This window comes from Gigantopelta aegis, chromosome 9 (assembly GCF_016097555.1).
Source record: "Gigantopelta aegis isolate Gae_Host chromosome 9, Gae_host_genome, whole genome shotgun sequence".
NCBI classification, from domain to species: domain Eukaryota; kingdom Metazoa; phylum Mollusca; class Gastropoda; order Neomphalida; family Peltospiridae; genus Gigantopelta; species Gigantopelta aegis.
This window is the reverse complement of record NC_054707.1, coordinates 28,650,867-28,677,291: the sequence shown is the minus strand read 5'-3', so window position 1 is coordinate 28,677,291 and position 26,425 is coordinate 28,650,867. Positions and strand designations below refer to the sequence as shown.

At 36.5% G+C, this 26,425-nt stretch overlaps 2 protein-coding genes across 4 annotated transcripts in view; one reads left to right on the top strand and one right to left on the bottom strand.

Moving 5' to 3' along the window:
• LOC121380890 (nitric oxide synthase-interacting protein-like) overlaps window positions 1-23,267 on the bottom strand; it is a 48,154-nt gene extending 24,887 nt beyond the window's left edge. The window contains exons 1-3 of one of the 3 annotated variants that reach the window (XM_041509907.1): window positions 23,249-23,267; window positions 14,746-14,883; window positions 9,745-9,797 (exon numbers count right to left, since the gene is read on the bottom strand). In XM_041509907.1, coding sequence (XP_041365841.1) covers window positions 9,745-9,797; window positions 14,746-14,868 — 176 coding nt within the window. In that variant the 5' untranslated portion in view covers window positions 14,869-14,883; window positions 23,249-23,267. Of the gene's footprint in view, window positions 1-9,744; window positions 9,798-14,745; window positions 14,884-22,889; window positions 22,940-23,248 lie in introns of those variants that run through there. The other 2 variants (XM_041509906.1, XM_041509905.1) reach the window with 2 other exon arrangements.
• Window positions 16,861-18,089, top strand: LOC121381522. Its single transcript, XM_041510849.1, has 2 exons — window positions 16,861-16,896; window positions 17,019-18,089. Exons 1-2 carry the CDS (start codon window positions 16,861-16,863, stop codon window positions 18,087-18,089), a joined length of 1,107 nt encoding a protein of 368 aa, XP_041366783.1.
• Window positions 23,268-26,425: the final 3,158 nt, after the last annotated feature.

Below are 26,425 nucleotides of genomic sequence, written 5' to 3'. Positions count from 1 at the left end.
GTTTTATTGATATTTTAAAATTAAAAAGTTCCAAAGTTTGTTCAATAAATTTCCATGACAAAGAATCAATAGCTTTTTCAAAGTCAACTAAAAGCAACAAGCCAGGGATTTTATGTAATTCAGTATATTGCATAATATCATAGATTAGTCTAATATTTTCGCCTATGTATCTGCCTTTAATGAACCCTGTTTGGTCTTTTGCAATAAGTTTGTCCAACACCTTTTTAATCCTATTGCAATGCATCCAGAAGCAATTTTGTAAATACAATTTAATAATGTTATTGGCCTCCAAATTTTTAACAAAAGTCTTGATTTTTCTGGTTTTGGTATGCAAGTAATTATTCCCAGTTTTTGTGTGGCTGACATTTCTTTAATATCGTAACTGTAATTAATTGATCTAACAATAAAATGGACCAAATCTAACCAAAACATTTTTTAAAACTCAGCAGAAAATCCATCAGAGCCAGGGCTCTTTTCACTTTTCATCTCTTTTAAAAAGGCCAAAGCTTCCGAGTACATAATCTTTCGTTTTTGTTTAAAATTTTCTTTTAAAGTTGACTGGAATATAATTTTTTATAATTTTTTTTAGTTTCTTCTAAGATTTGTTTTTGATCAGTTATTATAGTACCATCATCAAGTTCTATTCTAGAGATAAGTTTACTGTGAAAATGTCTTGATTCCATGCTACAAAAATATTTAGTGGGCTTCTCTCCTCCTTCAATCATTTAGCTCTAGACCTAATAAACTGTCCTTTTAACTTTTTTTTCATAATTTCTATCAATTCATTTCTTTTTTCATCTAGTAATTTGAAATCAATCATATTTTCATCTTGTTCTAAAAAAAATATTTCATCACAAATACTTACTTCTTTAATGTCTTCAGTTTTCTTTTTAAATGAAGAATAAGATATAGTTTTCCCTCTTATTTCCATTAAAAGAACTTCTAGAAAAAGTTGATCATTAATTGTAAACTGAACATTTTCATCTGAAATTGTTTTGATATTTTCTAAGTTATAAACAGATACTGCATATTGACTCTTAACATCTAAAATGGTGTCTTTAATTGTTTCAATATATTTTTTATCTTTAAGTAACGAGTTGTTAAATTTCCAAAGTCCTTTACCCGTTTCCATATTAGATAAGTTTAATTGTAAAATGACTCCACAATGTTCAGACCTGTAACTACTCTCTATCCATACCTTTGCTACAAATGTCATTAGATTTTCGGATATAAGATAAAAGTCCAATCTAGCTTGTTTCACTGGGTTCTTTTTTGTCCAAGTATACTTTTTTAGGTCAGGGTAAAGTTCACGAAATGGATCCTTAAAACTAAATTTGTAAAAAATTTCTAAAACTCTTTCTCTAGCTTTAGGGTTATTAATATATATATAATTTCTTGTATCTAGATTTTGGTTAAGCACCAAATTAAAGTCACCACAAAGAATAAATTTTTCATTTTCAAATTCTTCAAGTAATTTCAAAATGCTCTCATAAAAATTTGGGCTATCCTCATTTGGACCATATATATTGACAAGTGTGATTCTCTCCCCTTCCATAGTTATATCAAGTACTATGTAATTTCCGTAAATATCTGTTTTCATTTTATGTAATTTGTATTCAAAATTGTTATTAAACATAATAGCTACACCCCACGAATTTCCTGAAAATGAACTAAATATACATTTAAATCCCCACTGAGTTTGTATATAAGGTTCTAACTCTGCTGTGAAATGTGTGTCTTGTAAACAATATATACTACATTTCTTTTGTTTTAAATAATTCAAAACATCCCTTCTTTTTTCGGGAACTCCCAATCCCTGGCAGTTAACAGTCATAATTTGTATGCAAGCCATCCTGCGACATATTCGAAAGATGCAAATATAAAGTTACTATCAAAGAAAGCTGTTCTTATTTGGTAAAAAAAAGTGTTTGCATATATTAAATCAAAACAAGTTATATTTAATGTCATTTGCATTGCAGTCAGAATAGTCTGTCTGTAAAAGAAAAGTAGAGAGAAAAGTAAAAAAAAGAAGTTTTTTCTCTTAAGACCCATTGGTGCATTAGCTCCGTTAAAACAAACTAAATATCAATGATGGGATAAGTTGAAACAACTGGGCATATAACTCAAATACTTGTGTACAGTAGTACGTGTATTTCATACATTACAAATATGTTTGTTCTAATATTTTTCAAATACTGCATTATGTAAAACTTAAAATATTTGTCTTTCATATGCATTTCAGCCGATGAACAACATTACTTTTTGTGTTCATTCGTAGGAGAAGAATAAAAAAAAAAGAGGCAAATGTTTCCTTTCACTATCTAGTCATATGTTATGTTAATTAAGACAAATATTCAACAGTATTTTCTTTGCCTATCATCACGGTCTATGTTAACCATATAATAATACTGAATTTTCACAATAACACCACATGATTAAATCATTCAGTTCTCACTTTTGGGGGACTTCTGCTGACAGGGTCTGTCTTATGTCTGCCAACTCATTCATTGTTTCTGTCAATTCTGACTTTTTTTACAGGCATGTTGGTTTGTTAATGTAAATATCAACACACAATTAATTGTCCTATATCACATATCACATACTTCGTTTCTGTCCGTCTTGCACAATCAATCCAAACAAACATCTAAATTAGACCATTACCATGTGTGCAGCACGTGCTGACCCTTGACCTGTATCAATCGTATGTGAACAAAATATATATCTTTCTCTCACCTTAATTAATATTTCTCACATGAAAATATCAGCGTAGATGGTGCAGAATATGTTTAACTTACACTCCCTAGAATGTTACGGTTTAAAACCCATCAGTACCAAGACGTTTGGAGTTTTTTGGCCGGAAAAAATTCTACATGTGCGCCCATGATACTTTCCAAGAGAACCGTCTGAGAGTTAAAGCTGTTACTAAAATAATAAATAATATACTTAAAATATCTAGGAGTGAGTAAAGTTCAGCTAATAAAACTGCAGAACAAATTACTTGTCAAAGATTATGTACAGTAGTACATGAATTTCATACATTACAAGTATGTTTGTTCTAACATTTCTCAAATATTGCATTATGTAAAACTTAAAGTATTTGTCTTTTATATGCATTTCGTATTTGTCTTTCATATGCAGTTCAGCCGATGAACAACATTACTTTTTGTGTTCATTCGTAGGAAAAACCCCCACAAAAAAAACGCTCAAATGTTTCCTTTCACTATCTAGTCATATGTTATGTTAAGACAATATTCAATAGTATTTTCTTTGCCTATCATCAATGTCCATGTTAACTGTATAGTAATATTGAATTTTCACGATAACACCACAGACACTGTCACACATACCGTATAACCGGAAATTTTCGAGGATTTTTATTTTCGTGGGTTTCGAGGGTAAGTAGTCAGCATCAAAAATATAAATCCTTGAAAAAATCAACAAATTCTAACTAAAATATTTATTGTGAAAACCATAACACACTGACAATTTACCGGAACATTTTATTTCCTGTCATGCGCAGTCCACCGGATACGACAAGAGAATAGTATAGTCAAAACAACAAGTTAGAATTTGTAAAAAGTTATTGCGTGAATCTCACTGTTTGTAGAATATAATAAAATATTTTTAAATTTCGTATATTGTTTTTGTCAATGTCCGCCTGCACTGCATCAGAGATTCTGGGGTGGATGAATGCAGATTTCAACATTTCCTGGCGTATTTTTAATTCTGCCATAACTTTCAGAATCCACCTTGCATGAATTGGTTTTATCGCCGAAGTACGCATTTCGATCTTGATGTCCATTACAACTTTGCTGTGTTTCATAGCCAGGGAAACCCGCTTTGAATACCATGTGGTAAAATTAGACTTCATGGCATCCTTAAGTGCTTTGTTCACACATACGTCGTAATTGGCTTTACACAAAATCAAAGACTGTGATCAGTTGTCTGTCGAATAGCATACAGGGTATCACAGTGGCCAGTTAGCTACAGGTGACTGTTCTATTGTTTAACTTTACACGTCAGTAGTATCAAACAGCTGGCAGCCAAAGTGAAACTTTAATCAACAATAGCCAGTATTCTCGCAACTAGACTTGCTAAAACTCGAAAATAAAATCACTTTCAATTTAGATTTGGCAAACAACGAAACTAAGAAACCTTGAAATGTTTTTATACCCCAAACCACGAAAGATTAAGACCACGAAAATTTCCGGTTATACGGTAGTCAGGAAAAATGAAACGATCAGGTAATGTTAGAATATCGGCTAAAATATAATACCACATTTGAAAATATTAACAAATCCACGCTTTGTCGCAAAAGATATAGTCCACCACAAATTCCACAACATTGTCCCACTGTAACAGTAGTCAGTTTTCAGAAATTCCGAGCACAGCCTCCACTCTATCCAAGGGAGAGAGAGAACTGAAACCGTTTTCCGTTTTTTGTCTCACCGTTTTTTTTTTTTGTACTGTTCAAGTTCGCTGTAATACTTTGCTGGCATACCACTTTGTGAATTGTTCTTTTGTTATGATTTTTTAATCACCGTTCACAGATAAGAAAGATACAGTTGTAATGGTACATGTATGGTAATGTTTAGCCAGATGTAGGTAATTATACTCGTCGTTACATAAATTATTGCAAAAATATTGACCTCACCAAAAACACTAGGGACTAAACAGGTTAACTGATGTGTACACAGACATGTTAGTGAGTTGATCTAATTGAAGACAACTGTAACTCGGATTTAACTGAAAAGTACACAGACATGTTGTTAGAAAAGTAACATTTCAAACAGAGACAACTCGCATTAATTTCATGTCGCATTTTAGTCTGCCCACCATCACTTGCATTAATTTAGGGACAAGTTATTTTCAGGATCTACAGTATTTAAATACAGAGGTCAACCTGCTTGCAATAAATCAAAGAATCATTTGAAAAGGCAGTTCAGTTATTTTATATTATTCTTTTAATCAAGACTTATTTCCTGAACCAGACTCATAAATTGTATGTTTGAAACCAATTAAAGTAAAGGTGTGCTAATTTATTAAAATTCAGAAAACAAAATGAGGCTGTCCAGGTGTGCTTAGGAATATACACATGCAGAAATGAAAGGAATCGCACTTGTTGTTAAATGAACTCTCCAAAATAAAAGTTTGTTTTCGTTTAACTAGAGCACACTGATTTATTAATCATTGGCTATTGGATGTCAGACATTTGGTAATTTTGACATATAGTCTTAGAGAGGAAACTTGCTACATTTGTCTATGTTTATATGCACCATCCCACAGACAAGGTAACACATACCACGACCGTTGATACTTTGCATTGGCTGGAACAAGAAATAGCTCAATGACTGCGCATCAAACAAGTGCTTTACCACTGGACTACGTCCTGCCCCTTCTTTCAAGTAAAGTACAATGAATCACCACTCGCTTATTTAAAAGCTTCAACTCTATATACTCTTATTAAGTTTACTTTCAAAGAAGTTTTAGTTTGGCATAGGGTCTAACATCTTGTTGTGTGCAATGATTTCTTAAATGAATAAGATTCACTTGGAAAAACATTTCATAATTGTTAAAGGTAAACATCTACAGTGACAGTCTTATAACTGGACAAAATATTTTGGTGAACCACAACTAATAAAATTGTCGTTATATCGATTTATTAATCATTGGCTATTGGGTGTCAATAGTAGCAAGTGATCATTTATAATGCACCATCCTACAGACAGGATAACACATACCAAAGCATGGCTGGAATTTGTTTTGAGATATTTTATTGGATCAAAAGGACTGCACAACAGGCAGAGCCTATATAAGTGCTCTTCTAACCAAGATGGACATCAGACAATATTCATAATCATATATATCTAAAGCATAATAACAATGTCTAATGGCATAAAATATTTAACATAATTAATATTTTTTAATATACGAGTAGTAAAAGGTAGAGAGTAAATAGAATAGAAATGGGATAGTCGAGAAAAAATATGATAGTAATGATCCTATTGCTGGAGCTAACCGTATATGGGGCAGTAAGATCAGAATATTAAGTTAGTTCAACTCGAATCTCTTACTTTCAGCTATATATTTATGTACTGTGTTAAAAATTAAACTGTTTTCTTCAATTGGTAGGTTTATTGACCCGGATAGTAGTAGATCAATGTCTAAGATATCAAGGTAATTCCGTAACGATGCAAATAAATCATATCTCTGTCTGATGAACAGAGGGCAGACATAAAAATAAGGAAAATTATCTTCACAGTTATCTCCACATGCACAGCTTGGGCTATGAGAAAGACAGAGCCCTCAAAAGTACCCGGTCTCCGGCGGCAAATCGCCGCCTGAAACAGCTTTTGCCGCCACCTACTTTTCGTTGATGGTAAAAAAAAAAGTGCTTTCTCTTCTTTAATAAAGTCTCCTACAAAAGGGATCCAAACAAGGTGCCAGAATAGTTGTTTATTTGTCTTGAAACGCGATTAGTTCACATCGAAATTTTATTTTTCAAATGTTTCTTGGGGAGGGCTCCCATACCCCCCGCTTTGCCCCTGCTATCATCACTGTTGTAGCCTGCTACTTCTTAAACTATTGAGGGCGCTGGAAAGATGGCTTAAAAATAAATGATAGTTTAAGTTGCTAGCATAGTTACGAAGCTGACAATGGATAATGTTACATTTACGATTTCCATAAAGATAGAGAGTAGATGAAGGATTGGGATTTCCCTTTTTTATTATTTTTTTTATTGGTACGCAGACATGGTTCATTATGAGTTAAACTGTCAAGATCATTCCATAACTCCAAAATATTAGGAATAAAGCTGTTTTTATATGAATTAGTATGGCATGTTGGTGGAGTGAATGGACATTGATTTCTGAGTGTAAAACGATTAGTGGGATTGGCAAGATTTCATCCAGTAGATATTGAGGTGTTTCGCCTTTAAGTGTTTTATGCATTAGAATTAATTTACTATTTTTGCGACGTTTATATAAAGGTTCCCATCCCAAGTTCATAATATAGTTTGTCTGGAGATGTTCCTTTCCTAAGTCCTGTAATTATACGGGCAGCTTCAAGTTGCACTGACTCAAATGTATTGGATTCTTCAGCTGTACAATTATCCCAAATTATATTACCATATTCTAAGATTGGTCTTATAAATGCAACATACAATTTAGTTAGGGAATATCTATTTAATTTATATTTTAACATACGTAGAATGTTAAGTCGTTTACAAGCTTTAGTATATATGTCATTAATATGATCTGTCCATCTACCACTGGAGTTTAAAGTAAGCCATAGATGTTTGTGGGAGGTTACATTATCAAGAGGAATTCCATTAAGATATTTCTTAGGAATATCAATATGTAGTTTTCTTGTGAATAACATTGATTTGGTTTTAGTTATACTAAATTCAACTCCCCAACTAGTTGACCACTTATGTATAGATTCTAAGTCTTCATTTAGCGTTTCGGCTGTAGAAGTGTGGTCATTGACAATGCAATAAAGAGAGGTGTCATCAGCAAATAATTTTATTTTATTAGATACATTGTCTACTAGATCATTTATGAATATTAAGAAAAGATATGGCCCAAGTATAGATCCCTGTGCGAGTAGCATGCACCTAATGTCTAAAATCACCTCTTTACAACGACATTACATAATCATAGATGCCATAGTATGTTGGCAGTACACACAGCCATTTGGCATCCTTGATCTTGTTGCGAGCCAACAGTCACATGATGTCTGAGTTACTGATGTCGGCTAACTCCATAAACATGTATAGTTTTTGAACATAAGCCTTTCGTTATTCCATTAAAGGATTAACTTCGAACAATCAAGTCTACTAGTTTTGTGACATTTTGTAAACGAAGTAGGTACCAATTGATTAGATTGACTGTGAATGCACTTTGATTAATAGAAATATACTTAGTATTTAATGATGGTCTGTGATCCATCCCCGTCGGTGGAACCATTGGGCTATTTCTCATTCCAGCCAGTCTGGTTTGGAAACGCTATTAGACCCAATTTTTATTAATAACATTGATCTTATTAGGAATAGTATGGTGCTGCCAAACTTTTGTAATGATCATTGTCCATCAATTATTGAAATACACTTCAGTTCACTTCGTGAAAAGTCCTACACAAAAACAACATTAGATTATGAAAATGCTAACTATGATTTAATTATAACCCATTTATTACAAATTGACTGGGACCAGAAACTTGATAAAATAAATGATATTAATGTATGTAGCGAAATTATCAATAACATACTAAATCACACAATCAATAAATATATTCCACAGAAGATTATTCGTGTACGTCCCAATGATAAACTCTGGGTAAATAAAGATATCAGGCAAGCCATTAGAAAACGCAACCGATGTCCTAAAAAAGCTAAACTTAAAAATAGTCCTGAGCAATGGAAAAAATTCAGAGAACATCGTAACACGGTAGTTAATATGATTAGAGAGACGAAACAAAACTATATTACAAAATACACTGATAGACAAAACAACCCCCATTAACCAATGGTGGAAACTGGCAAAATCCATTAACAAATTCGGAAATAAAAACAAAGTATCAAGCCAATTATTGATGGTAATCACGTTCACCTTCATCCAAGAGATAAAGCAAATGCACTAAATGATTATTTTGCCTCCATATCAAGAATCGAAAATGAACCAAATCTACCCAATATCTATCTACTGTCCCCATATAAATGATCTAATATTGTAGTCTCAGAACAAGATGTTCTCGATCAGATTAAAACCCTCAATGTCGACAAACCGCCGGGACCAGACAATATGTCACCTAAGTTAATAAAATCCATTTGTCAGTCCCTTGTAACACCACTAACCAAATTTGTTAACAAATCTCTCTCACTAGGTTGTGTGCCATGGGACTGGAAGTGTGCCAATGTTACAGCCATATATAAAGGTAAAGGTGATATTAAAAGTCCCTCAAATTATAGACCATTTTCTGTAACAAATTGCTTTGGCAAAATCTTAGAAAAAATTATATTTAAAAACCTTCATAATTATATCAATGATCATAATATTCTTACTAATAATCAATCAGGCTTCAGATCAAAAGATTCTACAACTAATCAGCTACTAATTATTTATGATACTATAATGAAAAACCTATATAATGGCAAGGACATAAGATTTGTATTCTGTGATATTACTAAAGCCTTTGATAGGGTATGGCATAAAGGTTTAATTTTTAAACTAATGAAATATGGTATCTGTAATAATCTTCTTAATTGGTTCAGCAGTTATTTGTCCGAAAGGAAACGAAGAATAAAACTTGATGGTTACTTCTCAAATTGGAGGAATATATATATACAGATATATAGGGTGGACAACTCTTAATACTAAGTTAGTAACTTAGTAATGTACAGTAACTAAGTACTTTATACACAAAAACAACTTCTCAGCTTTTCATGTAATCAATTATATATCACTATGGTAACAGACAAAATGTAATTGCTTGACACAGGTGGACAGGCCTCTCAGCCACTTGTACATGTTAAAATATAGGAATTTGCATACCAAAATATAGGAGTTTTATAGGAATTTTGAGGTCAAATATAGGAAATGTATAGGAAAAAGGAAAGTAAAAGTGCTTTGGAAATTACAAACATATACCATTTTTGGGTGCAATTAAAACAAATATTGGTTTGGAAATAAATAAAACTAATACATACCATAATAAAATTTTTTTTAAAGGAAAATGTTTACTCACGTAACAACAGGGTCTTTGCATGGCTGCAATGTCAAACAGCAGCAGTCAAACTCCTAAAACATATAACAAACATACATGTACAAACTACATGAGCTAGGCAGCCACACGTCAGCAGTCAATCTCCTAAAACATAACAAACATACAGTACAAACAACATTAGCCAGGCAGCCACACGTCAGCAGTCAATCTCCTAAAACATAACAACAAACATACAGTACAAACAACATTAGCCAGGCAGCCACATCTCAGCAGTCAATCTCCTAAAACATAACAAACATACAGTACAAACAACATTAGCCAGGCAGCCACATCTCATTAGTCAATCTCCTAAAACATAACAAACATACAGTACAAATAACATTAGCCAGGCACCACATCTCAGCAGTCAATCTGCTAAAACATAACAAACATACAGTACAAACAACATTAGCCAGGCAGCCACATCTCAGCAGTCAATCTCCTAAAACATAACAAACATACAGTACAAACAACATTAGCCAGGCAGCCACATCTCATTAGTCAATCTCCTAAAACATAACAAACATACAGTACAAATAACATTAGCCAGGCACCACATCTCAGCAGTCAATCTGCTAAAACATAACAAACATACAGTACAAACAACATTAGCCAGGCAGCCACATCTCAGCAGTCAATCTCCTAAAACATAACAACAAACATACAGTACAAACAACATTAGCCAGGCAGCCACATCTCAGCAGTCAATCTCCTAAAACATAACAAACATACAGTACAAACAACATTAGCCAGGCAGCCACATCTCATTAGTCAATCTCCTAAAACATAACAAACATACAGTACAAATAACATTAGCCAGGCACCACATCTCAGCAGTCAATCTGCTAAAACATAACAAACATACAGTACAAACAACATTAGCCAGGCAGCCACATCTCAGCAGTCAATCTCCTAAAACATAACAAACATACAGTACAAACAACATTAGCCAGGCAGCCACATCTCAGCAGTCAATCTCCTAAAACATAACAAACATACAGTACAAACAACATTAGCCAGGCAGCCACATCTCAGCAGTCTATCTTCTAAAACATAACAAACATACAGTACAAACAACATTAGCCAGGCAGCCACATCTCAGCAGTCAATCTCCTAAACCCTTTAGGAGATTGACTGCTGAGGTATGGTCTTTAGTAAAGGCCCTGCTACACGATACGAGTGACTCGGATTGCACCTCCAACAAACAAATCGTAAAGTGTGGCATGTCATACAATTGAATTAGCCAGAGTCACTCGTACAAGTCAAAATTTAAAACCTGTTCTATTTTCATACAATTGAATCAGGAGTTTGGTGACGTTGACCAATCAGATCATAATAGCACAGATAACCTCGACCTTCTGAGTGTAATGGCAGAAAATTCTGTTCGCTTGTTGTCGGCACAGACCTTGTATATGGGGCACAACTCTTAGTGGGATGATAGATAGATAGATATTCTTTATTTCCTCCATAAAATGAAGATTATTAAATAGTTTACAAATACAAATACAATAACTAATAGACAGGATATAATACAGCATCAAAATAAATAAATGTAAAAATACAAAAACGGTTACTAATCAATACTAAATAACTTTGTATAACTTTACTATTAGTGTTATAGAAGAATGTTCCACTTTCGTAGTGTATAGCTAACCAGTAGCATTACACTTTCCCACATATCGTAATCTAGCGACAATTGGCAATCTACAGGCAAACCGTCAACTAAAAATGACAAAAACAAATCTTCATCTTCCCATAACTTCACAAATAATTCAACATTAAGCAAGTCACATATCTTGTTAAACAGAACATCTCTTTCTTTAAGTTTATTTTAACAAGACATAAACACATGTTTAACTATATCATGAGCTACTGTGCAAATGTCAGTGTTTTTCTTATTTTAATAGTCAATTCGAAATTTGAAAATAAAGCAGATGTTTTTCAACGATGTCACGGTGAAGTACCATGTGGCAATATGTCCGATTCAATCGGTCCGACTGACTTGTGTGAGCGACTCGTACGAGTGACTTGCAGTGTCCTACACTCAGTTTTATAACTTACTCTTCTTTGGCTACTGGACAAAAAAACTTTACTCGCCAAGCTTAAAATGTTACTAGCCACACTACTCTTTTTGTATCATTTATGCATTTGATGTAACCTTCATAACATTATACATGACTTATGCTACTGGATTAAATAAATAATTTAAAACAATGAAATTGTTTAGTTTTCACTCAATCATGAATTTGAAATGAGGACCATTTCAGAATTGATCGCATGAGGGAGGTGGGAGGGACTGTAATTATAATTTTATGTCTCATATGACTGCTATTTTTTTTCCTACGTATCCTACAGTTTAAATAAAATATTTTGTGGGTGGTGGGTATACCAAAAAAAAAAACCCTGTCTCCCATCATTTGATTTATGCCAGCAACATGCTTACTAATTTTTCTACAATAGGTATAGTGCATTGTGTCAGTATTATCGCCATGCTGAAGCTACGGAAACTGCGAGAGCCAAGTTTCATTAAATTTTCTATGTTTTTTGGCTGGCTCCGTTTCGGTTTCGGTTTCAGCTGCAGATTTCTCAGATTGGCCTTCATTTGACTTTTCAGTATTTGTTTCACCTGTCTCATCTTCTTGATTTGCGTTTGAAGTTTTAGAATTTCGTTTTCCTAAAGAATTGTAATATTTTAAAATTTTGCCGCTTTGAAAGTTTTCGCCATGCTTCTACATGCTGGGAGGAAACAATGTATATATCTACACAGCAAAACCCCCAAAAACACAGTTAACTGGGGCTGCATTCAATTTGAACGAGTGTAGCAACATGCGTAATGAGTTAGCAGATCAAACGGAACACTTGTGTCCATTCAATAATTACATAGTGGAACTTTGGCAGGGTTTTTTTATAACCCTGCTCCACATAACATTTTGTAACATTAAGACCACCATCCCTTCTAAAATTATGTAACACCCGTCACCCCCTCCACTTTTCACTGCCACAGTTATGCAATTTAACCAACATTATTCAGTTTGCTTTTTTTTTCTTTTGGATTTATTTTAAATAAATAATTGATTAAAACATCATCTAATAGAAAATATGACCATGTATGGCTGCCCATATTTAGTTTATGCTTTAAAAAGAAATTGCATTGTTTTAAAGATGTTTCCAGTAAGTAAATCTTGACAAGCAACCCCTCCCAGTATTTCTGCCAAAAAGAAATTTTTTGGTATGGCGCTATAGAATTGAATGCAACCAGAGTCAACAGGGGCTATGGGGGGCCTCCTCCACAAAGAAAATGGGTTACATTTAGGGTTAGGCTTAAGAAAATCATACAATAATGATAAGAGTCATTTAATTTTGTCAAAATGTTAACTTAAAAAGATAAAAATGTGGGTATGGCGCCATACTCATTTTACCCTCTGGCAGAAACTCTGCAGGCTCCCCCCATAACGCATCTCATGGTGCATCAAAGAGCGTTACATAACTGTTGAAATGCTCATTGTTTACTAATCAGTCTCCATTTTGCATGTTTGATTACAATATGTATAGTATGAACAGTGAGTGAGCAAACTTTACTTGATTTTGTACTCGTGTTCTTTAATCGAATGCAACCACCAGTAAAGTACCATAGTGAATTGGTTATATATGTACAATACAGTATTTGGAACTTCTTACATACATGGTCCAGAAATCGATATCAATTGAGATATTCCAAATGGTTGTCTGCATTAAAATAACACACCAATCGAAATATCTTTATTGTTTTTGCCCAATCACTAAAATCAGTGATGAGTTCCGAACGATACTGAAAATTAATACGGAATTCACAAAGATCAATCGGAAAACTTTGTACATAACGAATTGTTCCGACCGCACAATGATGTCAACAAATTTCATTGGTTTTTGCTGTTAAGACTCTGAATGCACATGTCAAATAATTTAATACTTGGCATTTTTGGAGTCAGTCGCCAGATGGCGACGATAATAAATTCAATCAGTCGCCACGCCAACATTTTGGTCACAACGTAGAACTCTGACTTGGTCCAATTCTATCGTATCATATAGCAGGCCCTTGGGTCATACAATTGAACCTCTTCTGCAGATCCGTTCCAACCAGTACCCTACAACTGGTATATCATTATCACTATTATCAGAGGCTGTGGTATGTGTCTGGATCAAACTGTCCTAACAATGTTCGTTGTAATGACATTCAAGACAAGTTGATTCATACAAATGTGTAGTTGGGTATATCAAACCATCTTAATCATATTCATTGTAGGCCTAATAATGACACTGAAGTTATAATTGTGGGTATCACTATCACATTATTTGAATAGTACATAAAAAAAACAAAAACTTTCTGCATCAGAATATATCATAAAGTAGGCTAGTTTCATAATTATATTTCAACAGCAATGCCCCATGAAATGTTTGAATAAGTCAGACTACACTAATGAACCAAACTGAACATAAAATTAGAAGAAACTTTTGGGACTGGCGACAGACAGACTTCCTGGTGACAACAGGACTATAAGTCTGAGCATGGCTTTGGGATTGCAGAAGAAGAAACGAAAAAGGAATATTGGATTATTGGTAAATTTTTGTAACATGTCACTACATTTATCAATTACTTCATAAATTAATAATGCTTGGTTTTCACTCGCCGTAGCATTTTGATCTGTGATTTTTCACTTGCCTGTGTTTCAAGCTGTGCAATTTTTCAAAAATGAAAGCCTGAGACCACACAGACTGCTCTAAAATACCATCAAAGAAATACTTGTTAAGGAAAATAATATTTATTTTAATCGCATACAAAATTATTTTATGTAGTTATGCATTTTAAAAGAGGAAACTTTAGAAATTTAAAAGTTATGTCCCTTCCACCAGGTTAAAATAATATATAAATTCGTACCTGGACATAATATATTTGAAAATTATACACAGAGAGTTGGAAATGTAGAAAATATGTACATGACGTACCTTAATGGAATCTTTTCCAAGTCTGACAGACTTTGAGCCATATCCAGACTGAGTGGTGTCCTTCTTTCTCTCATGGTATGTGTAAACAGTGCCTGCTGTACAGTTTCTCGCATGTCGGGTCATGATGATTTAAATAAACTGAAACAAAACCACATATTTCTTCAATGTTGAGTTCTATAATTATCCTATAATACATGTAACCAGTGTATCCAGTATAATAAAAGTATGCAACATTTTTCATATTACATAACTTTGCAAATCAGGACACAGGACTACTATGCAGTCAATCACAAAAGAACATGCATTTTAAAGAGCACCAGTAATGAAAAACGCAGGTGTGTGAAAAAAACGTTGGGCATTGCAAAATCTTATCTTGAATCGCCAGCCTGGTAACCAAAATTTTGCACATATATATTACAGCATATTTTTTCGGAATGTTCAAAATGTAAAACATCGTAAAAGTGAAATTTTGAAAATAATTCAACTGACTGGTTCTCCGGTATATATAATATATCAATATTTGTCTTCTGGAGCTAACCAGTCTATTAAATGAATGAATGTTTAACGACACCCCAGCACGAAAAATACATCGGTTATTGGGTGTCAAACTATGGTAATGCAAACAAATAAAGTGATGATCAACATCAATATAAAAATTCAAGACTTAAACAAAAACAGTGTAAAGAACTGTGCAAAAACACAAATATCACAGAATTTTACGGATACTGAATTTCACTCAAAACTTCAATTTTGTGCTGTATTGGCCATTCTCAAAGAGAATGTTACACCTCTGCACCACGGTGAGGTTACAGCACACGCAGGGGAACCAGTCTATTAAAATACAAAACAATTGGACTAGTAATGCTGATTTTGTTTACCAGCATGCAGTTGGGAGTGCTCGATGCAAATGTCCTTTCCCACACTTTTTATGATGGAAAACCCTGAAATCAGGTTTATGTTATTAGAGCCATTGCATTACGTTAAAAGCTACCATGTACCATCGGCGTCCCAAACTGTGTTCATCTAACGACAAAACCACAAATACAATATTTATGGAAATACTATTCTACATTTTTCAGCTACGATACGTGAAACAAAATAGATTGCAATCAATTAACGTAAAACAGCAACAATGTTGACATAAAACAAATCCATTCTAGGTAAACAGGAAAGAGTGTGATGTTTCTTACTGCTTTCAGGCGCATGCGTTTGCAAAAAGTATTGTACAGCCCATATTCGGTTCGTCATTTTCCATTTTTAAGGCCACTATATGGAAAAAATATCTGTTTCTTAACTATACACAATTGACTAACACTTTGTTTAATATTTTTTTAAAGGAAAAATTCAATTTCTCAAGCGTTCTGGTCCGGTCTGCGTTTTACCAATATACATCGCTAACACTTGTTGTCAATACTGATAGGCATTACATTTATACCAGTGAATAGTTTGTAAAATATCATTTTTTAAATGAATTGATTCATAATTAACATAATTTATATACTCAAAATTATTTACAATTATTATGAATGAATTATGAATACTATTCACTACAATAGAGGCACAATAATGTAGCATATCTTTTGCAGATCGAATGTAATAATTGAAAACAAATTCTAACAACAGGGCTCTTAAAAATCATAAAAATTAAATGCTTTGGCCTTGTTGATCTGGCACGTGTGAGGTCATGTGACATGCACCGAATGTTAATTCATCTTTCTCCATTTTAAGTCAATTTCTACGAGTCATGTGGACCCGATATCGGTAATTTTAAGGAATAAACAAAAACGACTTACTGTCACTTAGTAAAATTATAGTTGAGTATTGTAAAATCGAGAGTATTGTAAGTTCGAGACTTGGCGATTTTCGTAAAAATCACCAGCACGCTCGCACTTCAACCGTTGTTTTTTTCTAATAAACCATCAGACGAGCAACCAAGACGTTACAAACAACTTTTCTGTGAAATAATACGATTCAAACAGGTATAACTAGAACAAAATGTTTGTTTACCTACTTTTTAACTGTTTTCACTGATTCCTGTTTTCACCCCGGAAACGAAACGCAGGCATTATAAAAAATACGGAAGTAGACAAAAATAGTTTGGGTTGGATGGCAAAAATGACAGCTTTCGGTCACGTGACACATTGGGACTCTGTAAGGCCATGATAAAGCAATTAAATGGGTAATAAAAGAGTTAGTCAAATTAAATGGGTAATAAAAGAGTTAGTCAAATAAACAGCAAATAAAGATTACTTGAGAGTGGGTTCTAATGCCAGAAATTACCTGTATTAACAGCCGCCAAACGATATAGTATTCCCCAAACTACACTCAGAGACAGGGTAGATGGCAGAATTCATATTGACTGTACTGTTATGGGCAGAACACCAATACTAACATTAGATGAAGAGGCAAAACTGGTACAGCATTTGCAGGATGTTGCGAAATATGGCTATGGTTATACCAGACAAGAAGTAGTAGACATTGCTTCAGACTATGCAGCTATTCTTCAAAAGAGGCCTCAAAACAAACCGCTTACATTAAACTGGTTTAATGGTTTTATAAAAAGGTGGCAAGAAATGTGTGTAGTAAAGCCAAGGGCTTTGGAATTTCAGAGAGCCAAAACCGCGTCTGTGTTTAAAATTGAGGCCTATTTTGATCAACTAGAAAAAGTCCTCACAAAATACAATCTGAATGATAAACCCCATTTGATTTTTAATGTAGATGAGAAAGGCATTTCCCAAAACCATACCCCTCCTTACATTGTTGGGGGAAGGGACTATTACCCACAGTGTGTCACCACTGGTAAATCCAAGATGACAACAATCATAGGATGTGGTAGTGCCAGTGGCATGGCCATTCCACCATACTTTGTATTTGCGGGTGTACGACTCATACCTGATCTGATGAAGAATGCTAGCTCATGTGTTTCTGGAGACATGTCACAAACCAGCTGGTCAAACGCACAGATATTTAGAAAATATCTACAGCAACATTTTATTAAATATATTCCTTGCAGAGAGCCTGGGCAACATCCGCTATTACTACTCAAAGGACATACAAGTTATGTGTCCATTGATCTTGTTAAATGGGCAAAAGAAAATGATATCATCATGTTCATTCTTCCTGCACACACATCTCACATACTGCAACCAATGGACGTGGCATGTTATGGTCCACTGCAAAAAATCTACAATAACGAATGCCATAAACTGATGAGAGAAACACCAGCAATGGTAACTCGATATGATATCTGTAGCTTGGCTTGTAAATCATATTCAAATGCACTGTCTGCAGAAAATCTTCAGTCGGCATTCCGGAAGACGGAAGTATACCCACTTGGTGAGTGATAATGTCATAGTCTGTTGCATCCTCATAGGTTTCTTCTTCAGACCAATATGCAATTTTGTAACAATGAATGTTTCCCATCCTTTTCTTCAGCTTTTCAACCTTTCCTGAATATACAGTCTTTGCACTCGTGTCCTCATCATACCAGGTGTGACAGATAGCACGACCTACAACAGTCCCTCTAAGATTCTCCACAAGAGCCGAATGAACGTCATCTGAAATATTTGGGAACACTGTCCTCACTTTACTGATATCAATGTCTTTTAACTGTTTTTCTAAATCCTTCCTTTCTTTTTCAGTTTTCTGCTGCCGTTTATTTTCTGCTCTCCTGGACATTTCCTTTTTCATCTCACTGTCCTTTTTTCTGTTCACCTTCCTCTTTTTCCTAGCTCTCCCAATTGCCCAGGTCACTATGCTTTCCCTTTTTTCTTGATACATGTCATCAAGCCATGGAACAACCTTGTTTTTCCGTGATCTCATTCGTGCTGCCAGAAAGTCAACATTGGCATTTTTTGCCCCTTCCTTGCCCGTGCTAAACATACCCATTATTTCTTCAGCATCAATGTTACGTGCCCTAGCTGAAAGTGTCTCTCTGCGCAACTCTTCTGTGATGTCAATTGTAAAATAGCGTTTATACTGGCGTTCCAGCACTGCTATGTTTGCGAACAAACAAGAAGAAATCATCTCTACAAACATGTTCTGTTCTCATCAGCTCTTTCAAGGTTTGATCTTTTGCACTAAGGTCCCTTTCAAAGAAATCAGTGGTTCGTCCAGAATATTCCTCGGATTAGCAGCCGTATCCCTCAGTGCAGACAGAACACCTTTCACTACTTTAATTCCATCAACATGGCTAAGGTTACTCTGTGCAGATGTGTAGAAAGGGCCTGTGAGCAATTTTCCTAACAGCCCAAGGACATGCATTTCTACGATCCCAGTCTTGCTTTCAAAGTCCTTTCTGATACTTGACACCAGGCCACCACATGACACAATCCCAGTCGTAAAGAAATTACAGGGGACAATATTTCGAAATCTGAGGTAACCGGAAGTCGGTTCACGTGGTTTTTACCTAGGTAACCACCCAATTGTTCGGTTACGTGAATTATATTTGCGTAACCCATGGGTTATCTGATCGGTTACCTCAAAATTACGTTGAAATTATATTTTAAATACATAGTTTTTAGCTGAAACAAAGTTAAAACAAATACAAAAGAAAACATTTTACAATAAAAAAGAAAATGTCTTTAATGCTTGCTAAAGTTTACAATATTATAAAAGAACTGAATATTAGCCCCAGTACTGAAACAAAATACAGGGGCGTAGCCAGAAATTTTCTTAGAATTACGCACGCCAAAGGCATGCCCGAGCGGGGGGATTCGGGGGGCCTCCCTCTGTGAAAATTTTGAAACTCAGGACGCCTGTAGATGCATTTTTAAATATCTTTTTTCGAATCAATTTTAAGAGGATATTTTATAGAACAATTACAGACAGCCTCGACCTATTCCCGGATTTTGTTTATGCATTACGCACATGCATACTGAGCGCTACGCCTTTGAAATAGATAAATACTCATTTGTAGGGATTCCTTTTTGCGATTTGCAGTGGCTTTGCTACTTTCACTTCATCGATGGTACTTATATACTACAGTGACGTTCCAAATGTGGGTTTTTTAAAAGCTCATTATGCAATGTTAGTATTGTTAAATTTTTGTGACACTTTTGGATCCCTGTTTACGTTAAAACTGTTTTTAACATACATAAAATTATAGCCAATCCAATAGTATGTCTACAAGCGGTCCGAGCACACTTCTTTAAAACTGTTTTAAAACTGTAGACTGGTCGCAAGTTACAGCTGTTGCTATATAACGTTGCTTACTGGTTTGCTGCGCATCAAGTATCTAAAAATCAGTCTAAAACATTTGTCGGAATACCAGTAGTATGTCTGCATGAATAAACTTCCTGTAATCGTGAAGTTTGCAAGTTTTAATTTCTGAACGTTTACAAATCATCGCGTAACCGACACACGAACAGAACGGCGGTTCGCGTGAAATATTGTGCCCTGAATTAAGGAACGTTTTGTAATGGTGAATGAATTTGCCAGATATGAAACAAAATGTGTAACCGGGTTTCCCCTGTATCGCTGAATATATATTCCCATCCTTGTAACGGAGTTTGTTAACTTGAACTACTAGATTTCCAGCAACGCAATCTTTTCCAAAGAGGTCACCCTTGGCGGTTTCCAAGGACTTCAAAGCGGTTCTACATGAACTTGCTATTGTATCAAGGGGTGGAGGTGACAGTTTAGTTCATTCAATGTCTTTCCTCAAGACTCATTCACTTTCCTTATTGTTGCGTGATTGACTGTCACCCTGTCATTCAGCGCTTTAGAAATATTTGAAATTATGTTCGAACGACAAAACTGATAATCCTCCTGGTGGAAATCAGAGTAGGTATCAGCAAGATAATCCACAGATGAGGTAATATGATTATGGTAATTCATGAGCGGTGCCCCCGGGTAACTCATCCACGGCAAGGACACCACAGTCGGTTTCTGTTGTCAGATGAATACTGTTTATGTGCACACCTTCTTGGGTGGTGGCATCGAACCCAAGGGTAAGATGTTTGGCCTTCATGGCCAATTCAGCACTTTTTAAGTCCGCAATACTTGCAAGTTCCCTTACGTTCGAACGACAAAACTGATAATCCTCCTGGTGGAAATCAGAGTAGGTATCAGCAAGATAATCCACAGATGAGGTAATATGATTATGGTAATTCATGAGCGGTGCCCCCGGGTAACTCATCCACGGCAAGGACACCACAGTCGGTTTCTGTTGTCAGATGAATACTGTTTATGTGCACACCTTCTTGGGTGGTGGCATCGAACCCAAGGGTAAGATGTTTGGCCTTCATGGCCAATTCAGCACTTTTTAAGTCCGCAATACTTGCAAGTTCCCTTACGTTCGAACGACAAAACTGATAATCCTCCTGGTGGAAATCAGAGTAGGTATCAGCAAGATAATCCACAGATGAGGTAATATGATTATGGTAATTCATGAGCGGTGCCCCCGGGTAACTCATCCACGGCAAGGACACCACAGTCGGTTTCTGTTGTCAGATGAATACTGTTTATGTGCACACCTTCTTGGGTGGTGGCATCGAACCCAAGGGTAAGATGTTTGGTCTTCATGGCCAATTCAGCACTTTTTAAGTCCGCAATACTTGCAAGTTCCCTTGCCATTTGCTCGAATGCCAGACAACTCGGACCCGTGGACAACTCGGCCCAGACAACTCGGCCCACGTCGAGACAGCTCGGCCCATAGTTCTGAGACAACTCGGCCCACCTCAAGACAACTCGGCCCGGAGTCCAGAGACCACTCGGCACATGCACAATATTGTATATTGTTGAACAAGTGTTGTTTTTTAAATTAAAGTATTCTCACAGAAATAAAAGAGTGTGTTTTTTGTTAGTTTTGAACATAAACGTCCCGAAACGAAGTGTCATGTCGGATTGATAAATTGCTGATCCATTTATCTTTGAAGATAGTTTCCGCTGTTCGAATAATTTGTTTTTGTTCTATAATCAGTGACCTAAACATTGGAGATGATCCCAGAAAAAACATGCAAAAGTTATTTATCGTTGTAACAACACTCGCGGATATAGCCTCCTGACTTCCTGCTTTTAAGAAGTAATTCCAATTGGTGAGCATGATGCCATTTTCAAATAATGTATATAACCGTCCGAATTATTGGACTTATCACTTTCTAATATCACTTTCCAACAAAATGCCGACATATCCGTGTTCCTTTTGTTCCAATGAAGTTCGACCCAGACAACATGCATTACGCTGCGACGTTTGTTCACGATGGCAATACCGCACCTGTAATACTGTCGTAATTTTACTGCTTTGGCATATGAATACTGTATTGATTGAGAAATACTAGGATAAATTGTTCAATTCTGCTACTTGAAAATCTGATTTCGACATATAGCCGCTTTCCGCAAGTATCAATGAACCCGTATCAATAACTCGGGGCCGAGTTGTCTCGGACAGCTCTGCCCCGAGGCCGAGTTGTCTGGGCCGAGTTGTCCATGGGTCCGAGTTGTCTGGTCCCCATTTGCTCTACTGTAGTCCTGTTATTCAAACAGTGGAAACTATCTTCAAAGATAAATGGATCAGAAATTTATCAATCCGACATGACACTTCGTTTCGGGACGTTTAGGTTAAGGGGGGACTAATTCAATACTAACAAAAACACATTCTTTTATTTCGATGAGAATACTTTAATTTAAAAAACAACACTTGTCCAACAATAGACAAAATTGTCCCTGTGCGGAGTTGTCTCTGGACTCCGGGCCGAGTTGTCTCGCGGTGGGCCGAGTTGTCTGGGCCGAGTTGTCCTCCGGACCGAGTTGTCTGGCATTCGAATTTACAATACTCAATTTTAATGGTTGTAGAGGTTTGTAAAGTTTTGTATTTAGATACTTACTTTTCTGAATTTTATTGTTTATGAAAATGTTCCTGAACTGTGAAGAAAAACCTCATAAATGAATGACATGCCGATGACAACAAATCGGATGTTGATTGCGCGAACTGTTCACGAGAAAACAAAATGAACGGAATTTGAAGCATAACGCAGTTAGGGACGTTGACGATATATGGGTTTTTCAATTATTTATCTATCATTATGATTATATGTATGAAGCCTATAAACTATGATTGAATGGAAGTGGGGGTGAAAAGTTTCGCCATAAGACAAGTTCTGTGAATGTCAATGTTTTGTGCATGATTATAAATGATAACTTACAACTTACTGTCTACAGAAATCAATCGCAACAACTTCCTTCTATATTGTGACGCATGCGCGGACTTGGCAACAAAAATATGGTCTCACTACACAGATGTCATGAAACCTATGTTAAATTGCCCAACTTTAAATGAACATTGCCAATAGAACCATTGCTATTTTCACTCCAAAATTGAGAACATTTCCGTGTCAGTGTTTTGCTATATAACCGCATCTGACTGTAGTACCGGTCCTAACAAGTGGTTCATTAAGTTATTAACCGATTCACTCCGACTGTTATTACGCTATACACCCATACACAAAAGGTCAATGCACAATATTACAAAATACCATGGGCAAAAAACAACCAAAATACTTACCATTAAATATACATGTTTTAATTCATCACCTTTTCCTAGAAGTGAATATGTGAACCATAACATGTGTCACAATTAGGAACTATAGTGGACCGTGAAGTGAACACCTGCCCCAAGTTCAGCCAGTCGTTGTTCGCTAACGTTTGCGAACTATTTCGACTGGTTCCCAAAGTGATCATTCGGTTTACTGTTTAGCGTAAAAAATAGTTTAGCAAACGTTAGCGACAAGTGGTTGACTGAATTTACCCCTGCCCTACGTTTCGCACAATGCTTTGGAATTGGGCCCGTGCTTATAAAACTTAAAGTCTAGACTTTAATAAAGTCCAGACTTTAACGTAATGCTATTTGAATGGCGTTGCCATGACGTTAAAGTCTGGACTTTATTAAAGTCGAGACATTAAGATTTATAAGCACGGGGTCTGGTATGTATATGAATTCAACGATATATAATGCACATTGTTGTTTAATATCAACAAGTATATTATTATATTTAATTACACCCCCCCCCCCCCCCCCCCCGCCTGATACCTACCTGGTCGGGCTGCTGGTGCTCCCTTGCACCTGCCAGTGCAAGCGGTCCTCCCCCCCCCCCCCCCCCCCCCCCTCCCCCCCCCCCCCCCCCCACCAACCCCAGGCAGGCAAAATGTATGCAGAACAGATGTACTAGTACTAGGCGACTCCAATGTACGATTCATTTACCCCAATAACCTTGTTCCAGAAAAACGGCAAAGAAACATGTCATTCTAAGTGTTGTATTCCACCAAAACATCACAAAGCAATAAAAAAACTGGATTGACAAGAACATCATTGATATCTGCAAAGACAGCAATATAACATACAACAGCCTGCTGAACATTTGTCACTCTGAAAATTCCACACCAATGACCAGAAACACCTTTAGAAACATGACTGGCTTTAGTAAAGTGGTCAGAAAGCTACTGTAAGAATATCCTATATCCACTTTTTGGAATGAACTACCTCTACCATCAGAATATACCAACCCAAAGACCAGGCAACTAGAGTGCACATGTACATCAAAACTGGAACACCAGCACCTATGATACATTCTACCAGAAACCAAACATCTCTACAGGAAACAGATACATGCCCTTAAGATATATACATGAAACACTGGTTTAGAGTACATTGACAAACGAACTAAAGCCACTAAATACCGCCTACTTATAAACTACCCTATAATTGAACTGCCACTACAGGTAATCTACTTTCTTACACACACGTTGGTGAGAACATCGTGTGTAATGTTTGATAACACACGGTTGTTAACACATCTACGTATGTTAGCAATTTCAAGATTGGACCGGCCTCGGTGGCGTCGTGGTTAGGTCATCGGTCTACAGGCTGGTAGGTACTGGGTTCGGATCCCAGTCGAGGCATGGGATTTCTAATCCAGATACCAACTCCAAACCCTGGGTGAGTGCTCCGCAAGGCTCAATAGGTAGGTGTAACCACTTGCACCGACCAGTAATCCATAACTGGTTCAACAAAGGCCATGGTTTGTGCTATCCTGCCTGTGGGAAGCGCAAATAAAAGATCCCTTGCTGCTAATCGGAAAGAGTAGCCCATGAAGTGGCGACAGCGGGTTTCCTCTCAAAATCTGTGTGGTCCTTAACCATATAACCGTAAATAAAATGTGTTGAGTGCGTCGTTAAATAAAAACTTTTTTTTCTTTTTTTTCTTTCAATTTCAAGACATACAACTGGCTGCTCCTAGGTGATTAACAGGTCACCAATGTCATACGTCCAAAAAAAATACCCCAAAAACCCCACCCAACGCGATGGAAATCGATTACACTGTGACGTATAGTTAATGCCTCAGTCACAAATGCATCGTACATGGGTGAGATGCCCGTACGATGTGTGTTTTTGATGATATCCTACGAATATCATACGCACATTTTGAGTTTTTGGCCGATTTGGGGGCATCGTAGGGTCATCGAAAACTTTTAATGCGATTTTTGAAATCAGAAACCCACTGCAGACATATCGTAGGGGCACCTTGCGGCATTGAGGTGACCTTGCGGCGGCCTTGAGGTGACCTTGCGGTATTTTGACCCATCGAACGGAGGCCACACGATGCCCTTACGATGTCGGTGGCCGTAAGGTCAACAAATGCCTTGGTCACATATGATGCTGCCGCCGCACGATTCTGCAGTCTGCGGTTTATAGATGGGATTTTTACAAATCGTAGGCTTTGCGGGCTGCGGAAGCAGTGTTCACAAATGTTACGGGGTCCGCACGACAATCGTAAAAGTCATGAAATCAAAATATGATAAACAAGTGTTCAGTAGTCAGGCCAGGTCAGGTCATAGGGCTTTACGTGCACGTTCAGAGCAAGCTGTTGTAGCGCACGCCTGTCCTGGGCACAAGAGCAGGAAAGGTGGGGTGGGAGGAGGAGGGACCGGCTGCACTGGCAGGTGCAAGGAAGTACCAGCAGTCCAACCGTAGTCGGTAACAGGCGGAAGGGGAGGGGGGATAATGGTGCTATGGAATTTTGAAGTAGCAAAGTAAATGCCGAATGGAAAAGGTGTGCAATTTTGATTTAAGGAAGTTTGGCGCAATTTTGAACGGTTGGTCGAAAAGAAAAATCGAGAGCTAACATAAGTTTTGATTTTAGTGAGTCGAGAGTAGCTCGTTAATTAGACCTATATGATGCTGGGGTGTCTCCCTAGGTTGCTCATAGGGCCCTTAGAAAGGGCCTGTCGCTTCTGGTCGTGGCATGACAACCCAGAGGAGACTTGTGTAATTTTGTAATACACCGGTAGGTAAGGCGCCGTTGTTGTTGTCCCGGGGGTTTGCTGGTCCTGTCGTCTTGAATGCGTCCTCCTCTTCAGTGTCACCAAGTGCCCAAATAGTCCACCAGCAGCAAGTATTTGGGATTGGGGTAGGGGAGGCCGGTATTCTTTTGTCCAGCTTCCCACGGGGCAACTTTCAAGGTAACGCCCCATCACTGTATATGGTACATAGTATAACTACACCACACTCGTTTACAGTCACACAGCTCTGAAACTAAACAAAGAAAGTTTATGAAATTCTACAGATACATCTTTTGGTGCATGTTCTATGGAAATGTGAAGATTCTAGGGTGGGTCAAGACACTATATATACTTGACGCCCCGTTATAGGTTCAGCTCAATATTCAGATTAGACCCGCAATTCT

Coding starts and splice junctions, on each gene's coding strand:
- LOC121381522 (XM_041510849.1), top strand. CDS start 16,861: ATGACAGCTTTCGGTCACGTGACACATTGGGACTCT. Junction 16,897..17,018: donor ACGTGACACATTGGGACTCT/GTAAGGCCATGA, acceptor TTCTAATGCCAG/AAATTACCTGTATTAACAGC.